This window comes from Pneumocystis murina (genome assembly GCF_000349005.2).
Source record: "Pneumocystis murina B123 chromosome Unknown supercont1.3, whole genome shotgun sequence".
NCBI lineage: Eukaryota > Fungi > Ascomycota > Pneumocystomycetes > Pneumocystales > Pneumocystaceae > Pneumocystis > Pneumocystis murina.
This window is the reverse complement of record NW_017802361.1, coordinates 439,694-458,351: the sequence shown is the minus strand read 5'-3', so window position 1 is coordinate 458,351 and position 18,658 is coordinate 439,694. Positions and strand designations below refer to the sequence as shown.

General features: G+C 27.2%; 9 protein-coding genes and 1 non-coding gene across 10 annotated transcripts; 5 read left to right on the top strand and 5 right to left on the bottom strand.

Annotated features, from left to right (window-relative positions):
- Nucleotides 1-577: 577 nt before the first annotated feature.
- On the bottom strand, nucleotides 578-2,434 carry PNEG_03606 (hypothetical protein; the record flags this gene model as incomplete). Its single annotated transcript, XM_007874828.1, has 4 exons — nucleotides 578-1,892; nucleotides 1,936-1,986; nucleotides 2,030-2,140; nucleotides 2,186-2,434. 4 exons carry the CDS (start codon nucleotides 2,432-2,434, stop codon nucleotides 633-635), a joined length of 1,671 nt encoding a protein of 556 aa, XP_007873019.1. The 3' UTR covers nucleotides 578-632.
- A 137-nt stretch (nucleotides 2,435-2,571) lies between these two features.
- PNEG_03605 (hypothetical protein) lies at nucleotides 2,572-5,223 on the bottom strand (the record flags this gene model as incomplete). Its single annotated transcript, XM_007874827.1, has 5 exons — nucleotides 2,572-2,832; nucleotides 2,873-3,762; nucleotides 3,813-4,082; nucleotides 4,265-4,933; nucleotides 4,984-5,223. The coding sequence occupies 5 exons, from the start codon at nucleotides 5,221-5,223 to the stop codon at nucleotides 2,613-2,615; spliced, it is 2,289 nt and encodes a 762-aa protein (XP_007873018.1). The 3' UTR covers nucleotides 2,572-2,612.
- PNEG_01060 (dynein light chain 1, cytoplasmic) lies at nucleotides 5,224-6,089 on the top strand. The gene is made up of 8 exons (XM_007874781.1): nucleotides 5,224-5,424; nucleotides 5,468-5,490; nucleotides 5,535-5,568; nucleotides 5,612-5,646; nucleotides 5,693-5,719; nucleotides 5,769-5,838; nucleotides 5,882-5,936; nucleotides 5,980-6,089. Exons 1-8 carry the CDS (start codon nucleotides 5,358-5,360, stop codon nucleotides 5,987-5,989), a joined length of 321 nt encoding a protein of 106 aa, XP_007872972.1. The 5' UTR covers nucleotides 5,224-5,357; the 3' UTR covers nucleotides 5,990-6,089.
- Nucleotides 6,090-6,274: 185 nt separating this feature from the next.
- On the top strand, nucleotides 6,275-10,615 carry PNEG_01059 (DNA-directed RNA polymerase II subunit RPB2; the record flags this gene model as incomplete). Its single annotated transcript, XM_007874780.1, has 16 exons — nucleotides 6,275-6,627; nucleotides 6,673-6,895; nucleotides 6,949-7,149; nucleotides 7,198-8,703; nucleotides 8,748-9,419; nucleotides 9,461-9,530; nucleotides 9,574-9,685; nucleotides 9,727-9,848; nucleotides 9,891-9,919; nucleotides 9,966-10,076; nucleotides 10,119-10,123; nucleotides 10,167-10,205; nucleotides 10,249-10,263; nucleotides 10,310-10,421; nucleotides 10,468-10,496; nucleotides 10,541-10,615. 16 exons carry the CDS (start codon nucleotides 6,275-6,277, stop codon nucleotides 10,596-10,598), a joined length of 3,657 nt encoding a protein of 1,218 aa, XP_007872971.1. The 3' UTR covers nucleotides 10,599-10,615.
- Nucleotides 10,616-11,017: 402 nt separating this feature from the next.
- On the top strand, nucleotides 11,018-12,520 carry PNEG_01058 (hypothetical protein). Its single transcript, XM_007874779.1, has 5 exons — nucleotides 11,018-11,237; nucleotides 11,280-11,338; nucleotides 11,386-11,450; nucleotides 11,492-11,597; nucleotides 11,639-12,520. Exons 1-5 carry the CDS (start codon nucleotides 11,054-11,056, stop codon nucleotides 12,446-12,448), a joined length of 1,224 nt encoding a protein of 407 aa, XP_007872970.1. The 5' UTR covers nucleotides 11,018-11,053; the 3' UTR covers nucleotides 12,449-12,520.
- A 162-nt stretch (nucleotides 12,521-12,682) lies between these two features.
- Nucleotides 12,683-12,781, bottom strand: PNEG_05011. Its single transcript has one exon. It is a non-coding gene; the product is annotated as a tRNA-Arg (tRNA).
- A 266-nt stretch (nucleotides 12,782-13,047) lies between these two features.
- On the bottom strand, nucleotides 13,048-14,972 carry PNEG_01056 (hypothetical protein; the record flags this gene model as incomplete). The annotated part of the gene is made up of 8 exons (XM_007874778.1): nucleotides 14,787-14,972; nucleotides 14,640-14,741; nucleotides 14,483-14,597; nucleotides 14,218-14,438; nucleotides 14,050-14,174; nucleotides 13,751-14,003; nucleotides 13,224-13,706; nucleotides 13,048-13,184 (listed from the first exon to the last, which is right to left on the bottom strand). Exons 1-8 carry the CDS (start codon nucleotides 14,923-14,925, stop codon nucleotides 13,048-13,050), a joined length of 1,575 nt encoding a protein of 524 aa, XP_007872969.1. The 5' UTR covers nucleotides 14,926-14,972.
- A 118-nt stretch (nucleotides 14,973-15,090) lies between these two features.
- Nucleotides 15,091-15,830, top strand: PNEG_01055 (hypothetical protein; the record flags this gene model as incomplete). The annotated part of the gene is made up of 2 exons (XM_007874777.1): nucleotides 15,091-15,537; nucleotides 15,581-15,830. Exons 1-2 carry the CDS (start codon nucleotides 15,146-15,148, stop codon nucleotides 15,828-15,830), a joined length of 642 nt encoding a protein of 213 aa, XP_007872968.1. The 5' UTR covers nucleotides 15,091-15,145.
- Nucleotides 15,831-16,071: 241 nt separating this feature from the next.
- On the bottom strand, nucleotides 16,072-16,992 carry PNEG_01054 (ubiquitin-conjugating enzyme E2-20 kDa). Its single transcript, XM_007874776.1, has 7 exons — nucleotides 16,974-16,992; nucleotides 16,819-16,923; nucleotides 16,738-16,765; nucleotides 16,571-16,660; nucleotides 16,382-16,522; nucleotides 16,259-16,335; nucleotides 16,072-16,214 (listed from the first exon to the last, which is right to left on the bottom strand). Exons 2-7 carry the CDS (start codon nucleotides 16,917-16,919, stop codon nucleotides 16,118-16,120), a joined length of 534 nt encoding a protein of 177 aa, XP_007872967.1. The 5' UTR covers nucleotides 16,920-16,923; nucleotides 16,974-16,992; the 3' UTR covers nucleotides 16,072-16,117.
- A 513-nt stretch (nucleotides 16,993-17,505) lies between these two features.
- Nucleotides 17,506-18,578, top strand: PNEG_01053 (hypothetical protein; the record flags this gene model as incomplete). The annotated part of the gene is made up of 5 exons (XM_007874775.1): nucleotides 17,506-17,588; nucleotides 17,880-17,940; nucleotides 17,995-18,193; nucleotides 18,253-18,330; nucleotides 18,490-18,578. 5 exons carry the CDS (start codon nucleotides 17,506-17,508, stop codon nucleotides 18,576-18,578), a joined length of 510 nt encoding a protein of 169 aa, XP_007872966.1.
- Nucleotides 18,579-18,658: the final 80 nt, after the last annotated feature.

Here is an 18,658-nt window from a genome sequence, read left to right as displayed (position 1 = left end):
AATTGTTTAATTACATTACATAATATTTAGTTTTAAAAAAAATACTAATTTAGATAAAAAATATAATACATAACATCTAAAAACATACAATTAAATATATTATACAATTATATAAATTTATCTATGTATATTTTTAAAATTGAATAATAATGATTATTTAATTATATCAATATTAGCATTTAAATATTATATAAAAATATGATTACATTAGGATTTTACATTATTTATTTATTTATTTGTATATGTTTTAATAATATACAAATAGTATAAGCGTATAGGTTAAAGATTCTTTATTAAAATATATTGGAAATATAATTTTATAATCATATAATATTTTTTATTTTCGAAATATTAATAATATAGAATAATATACATGATTATTTCATTACTACAATGAAATTATTATATAATAAATATAATATTAAATAATATAATATTTTATAATTTATAAAATATAATACTAATTTAAATATATACGTTATTTTTATATTCTAAATCTACATTAAATCTTTACAACCTTTTACAAAAACAGTAGAAAATATTTCATATAATTATTATTTTTAAACCATATATTAATTTTAGTGAATTTATGATATTATTAATATTTAATGGTTATATAATTTAATAAATAATTATTTAATAGCATAATTGTTTTCAAAACTATAATCAATATTAATACCTAATTGCCGTATCCATGTTACTGCATCTAATGAAACATTATAACATCCATTTAATCTTATACGAATAATAGAAGACAAATGAGTTTTTACTAGTTCAACAATACTAGAACCCGAAACATGTAAACAATTAGATAAATCAATATATTTCAGCACTTTTAATTCACTAATAATAATTGCTAAAAGTGAATCATCAACCCATGAATTACCACTCAATGATAATTTATCGATAAATTTACATGATGATACAATATTAATTATACAATGTCGATCGATCAATGGACAGTAATCCAAAAATAATTCTTTTAAACTAGATCCAGAATAACCTATTAACGTGATTACCGTATCAGAATATAATCTAGGAGAATATGACAAATTTAAACACCTTAGACATTCAAAATTCAAAGAAGAAAATGATAAATCAGTTTCAAGTAAATATGAAAGATTTAGATTAAGTAAACATTTAGGCATTAAAGGTATACGAGAAAGCCTAGATCCAGATAGATCTAAAACATCCAATTTATCCAAATGAGAAAAACCATATGAATCTAATACCAAAATTTCTATCCAATTATTAAGAAAAATTTGTGTAGCCTTTGGAATTATTCTTAACATATCACTAATATCAAAAATACGAAGTTTATTACTACAGAAAGAAATATCAACTCGAATTAATTTTATTATTTTGATGTATGTTATTTTTTGACCCCAACGTGGAATAAAATTAACTAAAAGTTTTCTCGCTTCAATTTTTTGAAGACTATCAGGAGCATTAGACATCACCTGTGCAATAAAAGAAAGTTCAATTTCACAAAGAAATACTAATGATAAAAGCGACGAAAATGCACTAAAAGAACATAAAAACAAATTAGAATCAAAACCTTTAGTTAAAGTCAAATGTGTTAGTTTTTTGCAGAATCTAGACATATATGTAATTACGGAATCATTAATAACACATTTATGATTTAATACTATTTTCTGAACAAGATTATGACTCCTTTTAATATTCAATAAAATAATTTTTGAAGAAACAGTCTTTTTTGCAAATGAAAAATCTAAATTATAAAATAAATAATCCAAAGATAGAATCATTTGTCTCCAATTCCTTGAAACTCTTAGACATAAACTAATAGTTTTAAACGATAAATAATAAAATATATTTAGAATAATTTCCATAGGAAATTTTCGAAAAATATCAAATTGCAAAACTAATGACTTCATCATTAGCCCTCTTATACAGCATTTCCTAAATATTTACCTTATTTTTTTTAATATTTTTCAATGTAGAAAAAAACAGTTTCTTTAATAACTTCCAAAAATTATTAAGTGTAGTAAAACAAAGTAATAATTACATTCTTTTTTTTTAAATCATGAGACAAACATTTTATTCCAAGCTTATATATGTAAATAGCTTTAATATGTTTATTCATCAATTGCAATATTTTTCCTGCTCGCAAATATCCCTTAAACATAAGTAATTACCATAAAATAATATTTTTATCATCTACTTCTATATTACGAGGATAAGAACGAATCATCATGTAGGAATCTTTCAAAGCAGACTCGTATTTTTCTATTTTTTCTAAAACAGAAGTTCTATTATCAAGTAAAGCCATTGTTTTATTCCGTCGTAATTTCGTATAAAATTGATATGACCCAAATAAATAAAATCGTTTAGCCTTAATATATAACTTCAGAACCTCATAATATATTTTAACTTTAGATACATATAGTTTTATCAATCGAATAGATAACATTAATCGACAGGGAGATTTATAAATTACAAAAAAATATAATTGTATATATAATTGAAAAAATATAATTAATAACTCATAAAAAATAATATAAAAATCATGTCAAATAACCATTATCTATTTCAATTACAAACTTCCAACCCATTTTTTTTTATTTTTTTATTCAAATTATCATCAACATTTAATTTTTTTCAACTAATTTTTGTCTATTATCAGAGTCATTCACAACAGAATCATCAGCCCATTCTAATATAAGATGTCTCCCTAATAAATGAGTATTTTTCAAAATATTAAAAGCATTTTTTGCATCTCTAGACGTAACATATTCCACAAACGCAAAACCACGAATAGAGTTATCAATCTTCTTAGGAACCCGAACAGACTTTAAATAGCCATAAGATCTGGAATGTCAATAAAATATTAAAAAATCCCAAAACATACCCAAATAATTCTCGTATATCTTTTTTAGTAGTTTCAAATGGCAAATTTTTAATTACAATTTTGCATTTATTCTGACTTATCTTATCTTTTAGAGAAAAATTATTATTTTTTTGAGATTCTTTAATCTGAAGAACATGTCCATCAAGTACATAACCTTTCATAACATGCATGGCCAATAAAGCATGATAACGAGATTTAAATTCAACAAAACCAAAACCCATACTCAATCTATTTCCTGGCCTTTTTGGATCAGACTTTGTTTTAATAACTACATTAACAAAACCATCAAACGGACTAAATGCGTTATTTAAACTATCTAAAGTAGTAGAAAAATTAAGATTTTTTATAAAAAGAATAGCTCTTTCAGAGTCGTTCACATTATCATTTTCAATATTAATATCGATATCATAAATTGCTTTTGATTTTTGGGAATTTGCTGTCTGCAAATCGATAGTAGAATCAAATTTTTCTTTAAATATGTTTAATGGTGCCTTTTCAAGATATAAAATAGAATCCTTAAACCTCCTATAAGATAAGCACTTAAAAGCATTATCTGCACTCTTAGATTCCAAAAACTCAACAATAGCAATAGTTCCAGAAGGAGGCAACAAAACACGACCAAGAGTACCATATTTCCCAAACAATTTAGATAATTCATCTAAAGTTGTACCATACGGAAAATTTTTTGCCAATAATACATAATCATCAAGTTCAAAACCAGAAAAAGATTCCAAATTAACGCCCGATTTTTCAAAATATTTTTTTGTTTCTTGAATAACATATGTTTCAGCTAAGGCCTGTCTAACAGAAGAATTTGAAGAAGTTGGATCTAAAATATCTGTCTTAGAAACTCCAAGTTTATCTGCAACAGAAGATATAACAGCATCAGGCTAATCATATAAGAACATATCCAAACAAATCATAAATAAAAATAAGTTACATTCATATAAAGCGAATTCCATGAAAACCGTTTATCGAGCGCATCTATTTTCCGTCTTTTAGCTCTCTCATTTTTAAAATTCGTTCCATTATAACTTTCAGATCTATCAGACGCACGTTTAACTCGTGCAGGAAGAATATGTATAAGACGACCATATAAAGCACGCCCATCCATGAGTTCATATGCGTTTAATGCGCAAGAAGGATTTTCAAAAAGAATATAAGCAAACCCTTTTGTCATGTTCAAAACAGAATCATAAGGAACATGAACCTAATCTCAGCATTAGCTAAACCTTTTAAAAACATGTAAAAATTTAATTCAAAAAAAGATCAGGTATGAATACGATTCCATTAATATTCAACATATATTAACTAATTTTTATGTTGTCCCTATCATATTTTTTTTTCATCATAAACAATTATCATATTTTATTTTAAAATTTTAAAACTTACATCTATAAGTTTTCCAAAATTTTCAAATACAATTCTCAGTTCAGACTCAGAAATACTATATGGCAAATTTCTAACAAAAAGTCTTCCAGATAAAAGAATCTGTTCTTTTAAAGAAAGCACATTATCATTATTTAATCCAGAAACATTTTTTTCATGTAAAAATGAATTTTGATTATCCAATTCATCATCAGAATTACAGTCATTGCAGTTTTCATCACCTAATTCTTTTATCTGTTTTAATTTAGATTTTACCCAATCGTCATTAGTCATAGTCTTAACATATGATACATCGAATGATTTTTTAAAATTATGTAAATTAGAACATCCATACGTCTGTTCTTTGCAATGCAAAAAATTATTATAAGAATGCATATTATTAGCTTTTTCATCAGAAACAGAGTGTGAATATAATGAATTATTATTAACATCAATTGAATCATCTAAACAATCAAGTTTATTCTTAGAAAAAACATCGTCATTTTTCCCAAAAAAATCACCAGAAGATCCTATTTGAACATGTTCTAAAGATATACATGGCTTTTTATTTTCTCGTTTTTGTTCCATTAATTCATCAAATGCTAATTTATTATTTTCACTATGGATACAATCTTTAAAAGAAAATTTATCATTTTTAAATGTATTCCGCAACCCAAGAGTTACAAAATCAACCTGAAAATATATAAAATTAAATATTATTATATAAAAATATATAATATTACTTCTTTTGCATATTCAACACTAATTCTAGATGTATCAATAAAAGTATTATGATAATATTTAATAGAATTTAGTGCATCTTCTTTAGTTTTATAACCTATAAACCCAAAACCTCTAAATTTTCCATTTTTTGAACGTACAAGTCGAATATCAGTAATTTGTTTTCCACAAGCTGAAAAATGATCCTTGAATCTATCCTCATTTAAATATTTAGGCAAATTCTTTACAATAATCCTTGACATTCTTCAACGTACTCTATTTTGCAGAAAACAGCTATTCACATACAAATAAATATTTTTTTCCAACATTTTAAAATACCGAAAATTACATAACATTTTAAAAATACACCAATAAATCCATTTATTATTTGACAAAAATGGCGGACATTAATAACAATTCTACCAAAGATCTGACTGAATGTATATCTATTTCAAAAAATAAAGGTAATACTTAAACAACCTAAATTGTTTTTAACTTAATTTTCAGCTATTATAAAATCAGTTGATATGGTAATTCGACAAAACATTATAAAATTCTAACCATTGATTTCAAGAACGAGGATATGAAGATAGATGCAATTGACTGTGGTATGCATTTTTTTCCAAATATTTATATCTTATTTTAAACTAGCAATCTCCGCTATAAAAAAATATAACGTCGAAAAAGTAACATATATATCTTAAAAAAAACAATATATCTTACTGGATCTAGGACATAGCAGCATATATAAAAAATGAGGTTATGATAGGTGTTTTTATTTTGAAAATGATTTTAATTTTTAATAAAGTTTGATAAAAAATTTGGAACAACATGGCACTGTATTGTAGGAAGAAACTTTGGAAGTTATGTCACACATGGTAATCATCCGGAGCATTATATAACCGTATTTATTGTTAATAGAAACAAAACATTTTATATATTTCTATTTAGGACAAATTGCTTTCCTTCTTTTTAAGTTTATTGTCCATATATGTTATATTTTCTAATTATAAATTTAGATCTGGTTAATCATAAAATAATGCAAATAAATGTCATTTTTGATAGATTTGTATATTGTTTTGTTCCTTTATTAAAATAAAATATTTTTGAATACTTCAAATAACTCCCGATAAATTACAAACGATTAAATTTATTTTTTATAAGAAATTATTTAGAAAATATATAGTTAATTTTGATCATTTAAGATTCCAGCAAAATACTGACACCATAGTTTCATATTACACACTAACTGTTTAATATCAGCAAAAATATATCTTTTATTGGTCATTTAACCATTTATTATAGATTCATCAAATGACCATAAAGTATAATTTAGAAGACCCTTATGCATATAACTTTGTATCAGAAGAAATAACCCAGGAAGATCAGTGGACAGTGATATCATCTTTTTTTGACGAAAAAGGGCTTGTGTCAACTCAAATAGATTCTTTTGATGAGTTTATCCAGAATACTATGCAGGAACTTGTCGACGAAGATGCAACTCTTACATTAGATCAACATGCACAACATACAGGAATTGAAGGAGATGTAACTCGTAGATATGAAATTAATTTTGGGCAAATATTTCTTTCAAAACCAAGCATGACTGAAGCAGATGGATCTACTCAACTGATGTTTCCTCAAGAAGCAAGACTGCGCAACCTTACGTAAAATATTTGTTAAAAAAATATTTTTATTTATAACTAAAATAGATATTCATCTCCATTATATGTTGATATAAAAAAAAAGGTCATGATAGCAACAGATCCAAGTGCACCATTTGGTTCTGATAAAGAATGGATAATAGAGGAAGACGAGCAACCATCAAAAGTATTTATAGGGAAAATACCGATAATGTTAAGATCAACATTCTGCATTTTAAATGGTCTACCAGAATCTGAGCTTTATGAATTAAACGAATGTCCGTATGATCAGGTATTTGAACATAATATTTATGGTAAACAATTTTAATATTTGTGTTTACTCAGGGTGGATATTTTATTATAAATGGTTCAGAAAAAGTTATTATTGCTCAAGAACGAAGTGCAGCAAATACAGTACAAGTTTTTAAAAAACCAGCACCATCTGCTGTCAGTTATGTGGCCGAAATACGTAGTGCGGTTGAAAAAAGTTCAAAACTTATGAGTAATTTTCAAATAAAACTTATGTCAAAGAGCATAGAAAAAGGAGTATGCTTTTAAAAATGCGATTCTATAAATTCCATTAATTTTACATAGGCAGGACAGACTATTAGAGCATGTCTTCCTTACATTAGGAATGATATACCAATTGTAATTGTATTTCGAGCATTAGGAGTAGTACCTGATAGAGACATTATGGAACATATTTGTTATGATCCAAATGATCATCAGATGCTAGAAATGTTAAAACCATGTATTGAAGAAGCATTCGTTATCCAAGAAAGAGAAGTAGCTCTGGATTTTATTGGAAAAAGAGGGAGTGCTGTTGGAATAAATCGCGAGAAACGTCTTCGTTATGCTCAGGATATTTTGCAAAAAGAATTATTGCCACATATAACTACTACAGAGGGTTATGAAACGAGAAAAGCTTTTTTTTTAGGATATATGATTCATCGTCTTTTATTATGTGCTCTTGAACGCCGGGACCCTGACGATAGGGATCATTTTGGAAAAAAGAGACTTGATCTTGCCGGCCCACTTTTGGCAAATCTTTTTAGAATGCTTTTTAAAAAATTAACAAAAGATGTATATAAATATATGCAAAAATGTGTTGAAACAAATAGAGAATTTAACTTAACTCTTGCTGTAAAATCAAATACAATAACACATGGACTAAGATATTCATTAGCGACAGGCAATTGGGGTGATCAAAAAAAAATTATGTCTGCAAGAGTTGGCGTTTCTCAGGTTCTAAATAGATATACATTTGCGTCAACATTATCTCATCTACGCCGCACAAATACACCAATTGGTAGAGATGGTAAGGTTGCAAAACCTCGTCAGCTTCATAATACACATTGGGGATTAGTTTGTCCAGCAGAAACACCAGAAGGACAAGCATGTGGTCTAGTAAAGAATTTATCACTTATGTCATATGTATCAGTAGGCAGTGCTTCAGCTCCTATTATTGAATTTTTAGAAGAATGGGGAATGGAAAATCTTGAAGACTACAATCCTAGTGCAACTCCGAATACTACAAAAGTGTTTGTTAATGGTGTTTGGCTCGGAGTTCATCGTGATCCCTACCATCTAGTTGAAACTATAAAAAGTCTTAGACGAAAACTCGATATTAGCGTAGAAGTGAGTGTAGTAAGGGATATACGAGAAAAAGAATTACGTATATTTACAGATGCTGGAAGAGTATGTCGACCTCTTTTCATTGTTGACAATAATCCAGAAAGTAATTGTAGAGGTCAATTAATGTTAAAGAAAGAGCATGTACAAAAAATTATAGATAATAAGAATCGAACAGAACTTGACAATGAATCGAAATTTGGATGGAGTAGTCTTGTTGCTAATGGTATTGTAGAATATATTGATGCAGAAGAAGAAGAAACTATTATGATTGCTATGACTCCAGAAGATTTAGAGGCAACACGTCAAATACAGGCTGGATACAAAATTGCAGATGAAATTGATCCCGCACGTCGTGTAAAGCCTTTAGTTAACCCTAATACATATCTATGGACACATTGTGAAATTCATCCAAGCATGATTCTTGGAATATGTGCAAGTATAATTCCATTTCCAGATCATAATCAGGTTTTATTGATCTTTGTTTCAATGATATACATTAATTTTTCTAGTCTCCACGTAACACTTATCAATCTGCTATGGGAAAACAGGCTATAGGTGTTTTTCTTACTAATTATCAAGTAAGGATGGATACAATGGCAAATATTTTATACTATCCACAGAAACCTCTTGCCACAACAAGATCAATGGAATATCTTCGATTTAGAGAACTTCCTGCAGGCCAAAATGCAATCGTTGCAATTTTATGTTATAGTGGCTATAATCAAGAAGACTCAGTCATTATGAATCAAAGTAGCATTGATAGAGGATTATTTAGAAGTATATTTTATCGGAGTTATATGGACCAAGAAAAAAAAATAGGAATGCAAATTATGGAAGAATTCGAAAAACCAATGCGTAATAACTGCTTAAAATTAAAACACGGTACATATGATAAAATTGAAGACGACGGATTAATAGCACCTGGAACTAGAGTTTCAGGAGATGATATTATAATAGGAAAAACAGCACCTATTCCTCCAAATGCTGAGGAATTAGGTCAAAGGACCAAATTTCATACCAAACGTGATGTTTCTACACCTCTTCGAAGCACAGAAAGCGGAATTATTGACCAGGTAATGGTATCTACTAATGCAGAAGGCCTCAAATTTGTAAAAGTTCGTATGAGATCAACAAGAATTCCTCAAATAGGAGATAAATTTGCATCAAGACATGGACAGAAGGTTTTTTTATTTTTTATTTCTTCACTTATTTAAAATTTTAGGGTACAATAGGTATTACATATCGTCATGAAGATATGCCTTTTACATCAGAAGGAATTGTTCCCGATATTAGTATATTTAAATCCCAATTATATTTGTAATACTAATTCTTTAGTTATAAATCCACATGCTATTCCTAGTCGAATGACAGTAGCACATTTAATTGAATGTTTATTAAGTAAAGTTTCTGCCCTAAGTGGCTACGAAGGAGATGCAACTCCATTTACGTATGTAATAAGAAATTCCTTCATACACTAAATTTTTCAAGTGATGTTACAGTCGAGGCTATTTCTAAAATGCTACGTCAACATGGATATCAATCCAGAGGTTTCGAAGTGATGTATAATGGTCATACTGGTCGAAAACTAGTAGCCCAGGTTTTCTTAGGCCGTAAGTTTTTTTAATATTTTTAAACAATTTTTAAAAAATTAGCTACATATTACCAAAGATTAAAACACATGGTAATATGAAATATTGAAAAAAAAGGATTTTTTTTTAATTTTATAGGTGGATGATAAAATACATGCCAGGGCTAGAGGTCCAGTACAAATTTTAACACGTCAACCAGTAGGAGGAAGATCAAGAGATGGAGGATTACGTTTTGGAGAAATGGAGAGAGTATGTTTTCTATATAGATTATAAACATTTAACATTAATCAGGATTGGTAAAAAATATATTATAAAATACAAAATTTTGATTTCTTTCAGTATGATAAGTCATGGAGCTTCATCCTTTTTAAAAGAAAGGTAATTCTTTTTTAATTTAAAAAATCAAAATTTAACAAATCAGGCTTTTTGACGCGAGGTATCGCAAATATAACGTTATTTAATACTGAATTAATTAATAATAGCGATGCATATCGACTTCATATTTGCGATATTTGTGGTCTTACTGCTATAGCAAATTTGAAAAAAAATCAATTTGAATGTCGCATATGTCATAATAAAACCAATATATCACAAGTATAACTTTTATATTATTAAAATAAGATATTTACTCATAGTTTAGATACATTTACCATATTCAGCAAAACTTCTGTATATTTATTTTATTTTACTTCTTCTGCTAATCTTTATTATAGATTTCAAGAATTAATGTCAATGAACATTGCTCCAAGATTATATACTAATCGAAGCTAAAATCATATATTTAACAAAAGGATATTAACATTAAATGGAAATTTTATATATAATTTTTAAATATGCATTAATTTATATTATAGTTTTTATTGTATAAATGTAATCTCATATTACCTATATAAACGATATAAAGTAACCTTAATAACTTAAAGTATTTTTAACATCATTTTATTAACACTGTTTTTTATTACGTTCTTAAAAACTTAATTGTAACAAGAATTATAAATAGAATTTTAAATATTCCAAATACATAATATTTTCCGTCCATTATAACAGTCAAAATATTTTAAATCAATAAATATCTAAAACATCATACAAAAACTATCGAATAAAAGCCTAATATACTTTTAATAATATTAATTATTAAAAATAAGTTATTTCGCTAAATTCTATCATTCGTTAAAAATATAAAAAACATCAATACTATAAAATTATATGGAATAATCTATTAGCATATGAATATTTCAGAAGATTTACCATCAGGAATACTTTATATTAATAATGCACTTGCCTCTCGAGGCTTATTACCGGATGAAAATCAGCGAATTTTACATTTCAATTCTTCAGATTCACATGAAGTAATCAAAATCATTTATAATCTCTTAAATAAAGGAGATAAAGATATAGCTATACATGAAGGTAGGCATTTTTTACTCGTAATTATATGCTAATTCCTTTAAGATTCTCTTAGAAAATTAAAAGAAATTCAAGCTCAAAATGAAAAATACTCTTATCAATTGGTAAAAAATTAATCTGATTTTTTTTTATAAAAAAATTTATTATTCAGAATAACACAAAATCAAAGCTAGAAGAAGCAGAAAGAGAAATAAATTCATTAAAAAAGAAACTGAAGTATTTATAATATCATTGATAAAATTACTAAGAAAAAATAGTTATCTAAATAAAGAACTTTCTGCAGCACTAATCGAAAAAAAGTCAACAAAAGATTACATATCCAAAATAAAGAATTCTATTGTATATATGAAATCACAATACGCAGTATGTTTAAAATAATTCCAATATAATTTGACATTCTTCAGAACGATCTTCGAAAAAGAGATCAACAACTATTAAGATTAAAAGAATATCTTTTAGGTTCAGAATTATCAAAAAGAAATAAGAATTTATCAACAATGCAAATACAAAAAAATTCAACACTACATAAAGGTCCAATATATACACCATCTTTAGCTATAGAAGATACAACTATAACAGAAAAATTATCCGAAGAAGCATTTTCTAATCTTCTCCTTTTCTCTCAAAAAGTCTCAAACGTTAATATACAACTCAATAATATTATTTTTCAGGTATTATCTGATCTTGATTATCTTATTGGAACAAAAGAAGATTCAGAACCATTATTTTCATCTTCTAGTTCTCCTACAATTTTAGAAGCTCAGCTACAAGTCAGACTCAAATTATTATCTGATATTGTGTTTCGATCAAATAATGCGCCTCTTGTGGAAACAGAAGCAAAAGATCAAGAAATATATTTTCTAAAACAAGAAATACAAAAACTAAATGATAATTGGGAAGAAACAAAGGAGTTTTTAGGAAATTTCCAAAAATCTTTATTTGGAAATAAAGATAACTATGTTAAAGAGTGGGAAGATCAAATAGACAAAAATATTTCCGATGAAAACATTTCTCCTATATTACAAGAACAGAAAAAAGGGTTAATAAATAACTATAAACTATTATCACTAGAAGACAACAAAATGGAATCTTTCTTTAATGATTCAAAAAATGTTACTAATACCAATATCTTATCTTTTCAAAAGGAAAACGCCTTACAACAGGAACTTGAAGAAGTTCTTGGCCTACTTCCAAAGACTCCTATGCAAAAATAAATATTTACAAATATAGAACAAAAAAAATGGAATTTTAATATATAGAATTCTTTTTTTCATGATATTTCAAGACTAAAAATTTTAACTTTATATTAATATAAAATTACAATTAATTTAAATAAATATTTTAAATGGATTCTAATATAAAATTTTAGTTTTTTTTTTTTTAAATACTACATACTTAGAAAAAGGTCAAATCTGAGCATTTAATAAAATTGAAGTCAATATTTAAAGCGACCACGATGGGACTCGAACCCACAACCTCCGGATAACTACTAAAAGAGTCGATGCCCTACCGGACTCCGATACGCTAAGCCATTGCGCCACGCGGCCGTTTCAAGCAGGCCCTTTATATATAATTATAAAAGAATATCAATTTCTAGCAATAAAACATTTAAGATTATCGATTAATTCAATGGAAAAACATATTCTCATCTCAACTTACAAAAATTGAAAAATTTCAAATAGTACATTTACTATAAATTTAATTAACCAGAAATCTTATAACATGAAACAATTTTAGTAATAATAATATAATATAAATAACAGTATAAAACTTTTCAAACATCTTATATTCTAATACCAATAATCTATTACAACTAAATACCTAATATATCCCGACGAATATTGACGAAACTAGATTCACTAGATCCCTTTTTTCCAAGTTCACTTATTACTACAGAAGTGTATTGAACTAATCTTTCCAAAGGCGATATAGGCGATTTCCCAAGAAAGACTATCTATTAGAATTGTGAATTATTTGGAAAGCTTTTACCTAAAATAGCTTTATTCAATTCTTCAGCAACTATCTGTCGAGCATTTTCATCTAACAAATAAGATACAGCACTATTTTTTGGATTTGAATAAGCAAGCAGACTAAATGTATCTTCTAAAGTTTTCCGAATATCACTTCTATTATCATCTCTATAATCTTCTTGAAGCTGTTGTCCATATTCAAGTATTTTCGAAAGTAAAAACCTAGTATTTTTCTTTTTTGAATTTCGAGATTCAAAAGATGAATTTTCTAGTGAATCGAAACAACTCACATTATCATTATTATAAACTCCCGTAATATCTGTCATTATTTCATCATCATTTTCATTTCCAGACTCTGAACATTGTCGCATCATCTCGATAAATTTATGACATTTCAATTTAAAATAAACAGACTCATTAGTCTCTAAAAGTCCAGGATAAAAAATATTTGTCAGTTTTAACGCAAGATCTATATCACCATTTAAAATAGCAACTCTAATATCTTAAAAATGTAAATTAACAGAATAATAATATAAATAACTTAACGTTGACGATTAACAGAATCTATATCATCAATATCTATAGATTCCAATATATAGTCTTTATCCATACTTGCAAATATCTTTTCCCTTTTTTCAACATCCTGAATAAAAGTTTTCGCAGATTCCATATATCCATTATGAGAGAGATAGGATGCCACAAGATTATTTACAATAGTAGAAATACTGGATTCATTATATTCTTTATCTTCGGAGGATGGCCAGGAATTAATACTCTCAAAAGCTTTTAATTTTTCCATCTAATATATATAAACAAATCATACAAACGAAAATGGTATTTTTTACCCTCATATATTGCTCAATATCAAAGACAAATGGCTTTTTTCCAAAATTTGCTCGAATATGCTCGCCTAAAGTTCTCAAGCCAACAGAAGGATAAAGTGTACCTTTAAGATCACGAAATGCTATTCCTGAAATTTATTAGATACGATTATATATAAAAAACATGTATACCAAGATGAACACCATTTTTTGTATAAAACCCGATTCCAGAAGAGAAATTAATGCCACAGCCTATAATATCTCCTTTAGTAAATTTCGGTCCATATTCTTTGCCAATTCCTTGACAACAAAAAGAATGACCATCATCACCATGATATCCCCATGAGTCTGATTCCCATCCAGGTAATCTGTTTAAGGGTACAGTAGATTTACAAAATCCAATCCCAATAAGCCTTAAAAATTATTAGACGAAAAAAGCTAAAAAATATTCTCTAACCCTTCATAGCCTTTAGAAAGAATTTCAATTTCATAATAATAAAGACCACATCGTGTTGGGATAGGATTGTTTGCTCTTACAGAAGCAGCATCTTGCTCTACGCCCTTAGCAGGTCCTATTATATTTAAGAAAAAAAATCCTAAAATAATACACTTACCTACGAATTTAACTTCTAAGCCATTACCAGCCAAAGACAAAAGATTGCATTTATCATCTTCATTCCATGAAGATGGAAGTTCAGAGAAATCAGAACCAATGCCTAGAAATATATTACCAAAAAATTCAGATAACCCGCTTTTATAACCAAAATTTCTACCATAACGTGAAAAAGATAAATATCGCGTTTCATATTGCTCAGCAAAGGCAGTTCCTCGTAAATATTCTGGAATAAAAGGCTCTTCAATTTCCGATTGAGATATATGTAAAACATTAACAGACGTCATTCGAAATTTTAATAAAACTTTAAAAGCCAATTAATATACAGATTGAAGTCATTATCCTAAATATACTATATACACAATGTTATTCGGAAAATAACGTTTGAAATTCTTACAAGAAAAATAAACAAACTTGCGACACTAATTTTTCGATTTTAACCGTTAAAAACTTTAACTTCAGATAGAATAATAATAGTATATAAAATTACTAAAAGCTAAATATCTAATGGAAACGAAAATAATATCACCACCTCTATCATCAGTTCTATATTCAAAAAATATTCCATTACCTGCACAAGAAACTATAATGAATAATGTTCAAGAACACTATACTTCTCAAACCCCTATTAAATCAAACAATTCTAAATACCAATCTCGCATTGTAAAGCTCAAAGTCAATATTTCTCGTCTAGCATCACAATCAGAACCAGTAGGAACACCAATGTCTTCTCCTCTACCTATGTCATCACCAGTACTTGCTAGTTCACCTGTTTCAAATATAATAAATAATGGAAATATAATAAAGAAAACAGGGAAAAAAGCTCGTCTTTCTAATAATACGGGACCTAAAACTATTCGAAGAAGAAAAGCAGAAGCAGCAACAGTTATAGTAATAAAGTAAATATAATATAAAAAATAACGATTATCTAATAGTTTTTAGCGTTGAGGACGCATCCCAGAAACAAGGACAGCAAAATATAGTTATTAATGGACAAAAAACCGGGTCAACACCATTATCGCACTCTAGATTAGGTCCTAAAGCCAATACTGGAGCGATAAATGCTGGATTAAGAGCATTAGATCGCAGCGGAAAGCCATGTAAAAGATGGTACAAAAGGATGATAACTATAGATTGTATAAACGGAATACAATGGGAAACTAATGGATGGAAAGATACTTCAGCGTCATAAAATATCAATTTTTTAAAAGAATGATAATTTAAATTTATGAAATATAACAAAAATCACAGCATTTTTAAATTAATTTGATGCTTTTATGCTGATCTTTACACAATACTATCCAATAAAACAATAGTGGATTGCATATCAAAGAAACAAAAAAACAATGTCATTTAAACTTCTTACTTCTGGCCTATTAATAGCCATAATATTTCATCTAATATACTTTCTGACATAAGCATTAAGCATCAAGCGTTTATTCGTTCCAATTACTCTTAAAAAGAGCAAAAAAACATGTATCAATCATCTATTTCTTTATATCTTTGCATCAATAGCCGTTTATATTCCACAGGATCCTTAGCCCAAAGCTCTGCAGCCTGGGCATTCAACGGTGATCTATAATATATACTTAGTTTATTCTAATATAACTTAATATTTACGCATTATTTGGTTCACCCAAAAGACTCTGTAAACTTAAAAGAATAGTTTGAACATTATAAACAGCTGACCATTTGTCCTAAATGTATCATGGTCAATATTCAAATAAATCTTTAGAAACTTACTTTAAGAATATCTAAACAAATATTACCACTCATGTCTACATTTGGGTGCCACATTGGTGATATAAATGTAATAGTGGGAGCACTATATGGATAATTTGGAGGAAAGTTCATAGATATTTTGAATGTTAAAGATTCATAATACTATTTTATAGATAAACCATATCAAGTAATTTTATTTTTAAAACGTACCGTCCCTACTGGCCCAACAATTGTACCAGCCCAATGCAAAAGATTTGAATCCGAGTCAGGAAAGGCAGAAATACCAGGAATATCTGACATCTAAAAATAACATCAATTTCAATATATCGATAAAATATAGATTTCTCGAAAATGTAAACTATTAATATTAGACTTACCATTAATGCCATTAATTCACTTTGAAGCCTATTAAAACAAAAATCAATAACCAATAGTAAATAATATAAAACAATATCTACCGTTTTGTTACACTATGCCCATCAGGAACAACTCCTGATGATCTATCTAATTTTGTAAAAGAATTATCATGGTCTACAGGTACTGTGTTCTGGGCATCCATAACCCTTTTTATAATTAACATAATGCTTAATACATTTTCCTCTAATTTTTTTACCTCCTTAAATTTTTTATTCCAATACAAGATTTCTGTTTTAGAAATCTTTTTTCAAATCCTTTATCCTAACTCACTTTTTTTTATAATTTTCTTCTTCTATCCTTGATGCTCACCTAATCTTACTTTTATTCACTTGGAATTCTGATTTCTGTTGCTCAGATTACTAATGTTTTGATAATTTCGAAAAAAGCATTTTAACATGCATTTACAACGTTACGTTGCAAAGGGAGGTTAGCAACAGCCGGAAATGGTATAAAAAAGATAGATAAACCCTAAATTAATAAAATTATGCATATTAAGCATTATTCATAAGCATAAGTTAACATTAAAAAAATTCAAAATATTAACTTAATATTGTTAATAAAAATAAACTATTTAGAGGAAATTTTATTAAAAAATACAAAAAAATATTTCTAAAAATAATAACCTAAAACGATAAACAGACACTAGTTTATAGCTTTAAAAATCAGATTAACATAGAAACTAAAATAAATATTATGTAAATAAATATCACGTGAAAAAACTTTCAATAATGGAAAGAATATTGTTAAAAGAACTTCCAGAAGACCTACCATTCTATCCAGGACAAATTATTTGCACAGGAGAATTTTCTGTGTATATAGTTTATTTTTTTTATAATGTACTGTTGACATGAATTTAGAATTAGATTTTGTTAAGATTTTAATTCTGAAATAAATTCAATTACAAAAAACGAATTGCATGTAAAGTTTCTCTTCATAGACTTTGCACTTCCTATCAAAATGTTCTATTTATTGCATCTAATAAAAATTCTAACTGAAGATGGATTACTTTAGAATATGCCTAGGGAAAGAGACCTTTTCGATAAAATTGGTTCTATATAACTAAAATCCTTCTAAAAAATTATACTAATATATTATATTATAGAACTAGATTAAGTGTAGACCTTAAAATTACACATTATTTTTCCACTCAATTAATTTCAAGTGTAGTAAATATAATTATAAAATCTACATATTGCCATATAATTTATATATTATAGGACATTTGCACTCAAAAGGTGTTCCCCATAGAGGCATATATACTTTTTCTTATAAAAATAACATATTTACAAAATATTAAACCAAAAAATATATTACATCATGGAAATGAAATCTTAAAATATCGAATTTCAGTCTTGTATCATTATTCAGATATAGTAATCAAACAAGAAAGTTATCTACGAAGTATAGAATTCCACCGTATATTCCTCCCGAGATTCTGCTTAATGGAAAAATACTAATAAATTACAGATTACTAGCAAATATGACAGAGAAGCAGAAAATACTTGGTCTTTCGGAATTGTTTTATATACATTATTTTTTGGAAATACTCTATGGTCTGAACTGACTAATTTTGATTCCAATTTTTGCTTATTTTAAAAACATAAAAGCAAATTATATCTTTATGAGCCATGAAATCAAATCAACTCCTCAACACTATACATAAAAGTCTTAAAAAAGGTAAAAATTATTGATATTTTAAACACTTCTTTTAGGTTTATTAACAATTAATCCATCCGAACGCATGACTCTTCAAAAAGCATCAGATCATCCTCGAGTAAATAGAAAAAACTGCTTTCTTTGAAAAAAAAAAAACTCTGCTATAATCCCTTAATAGTTGGAAATAGAATTATAAAAAAATTGCAAGTTAAAAGTAACCAACAA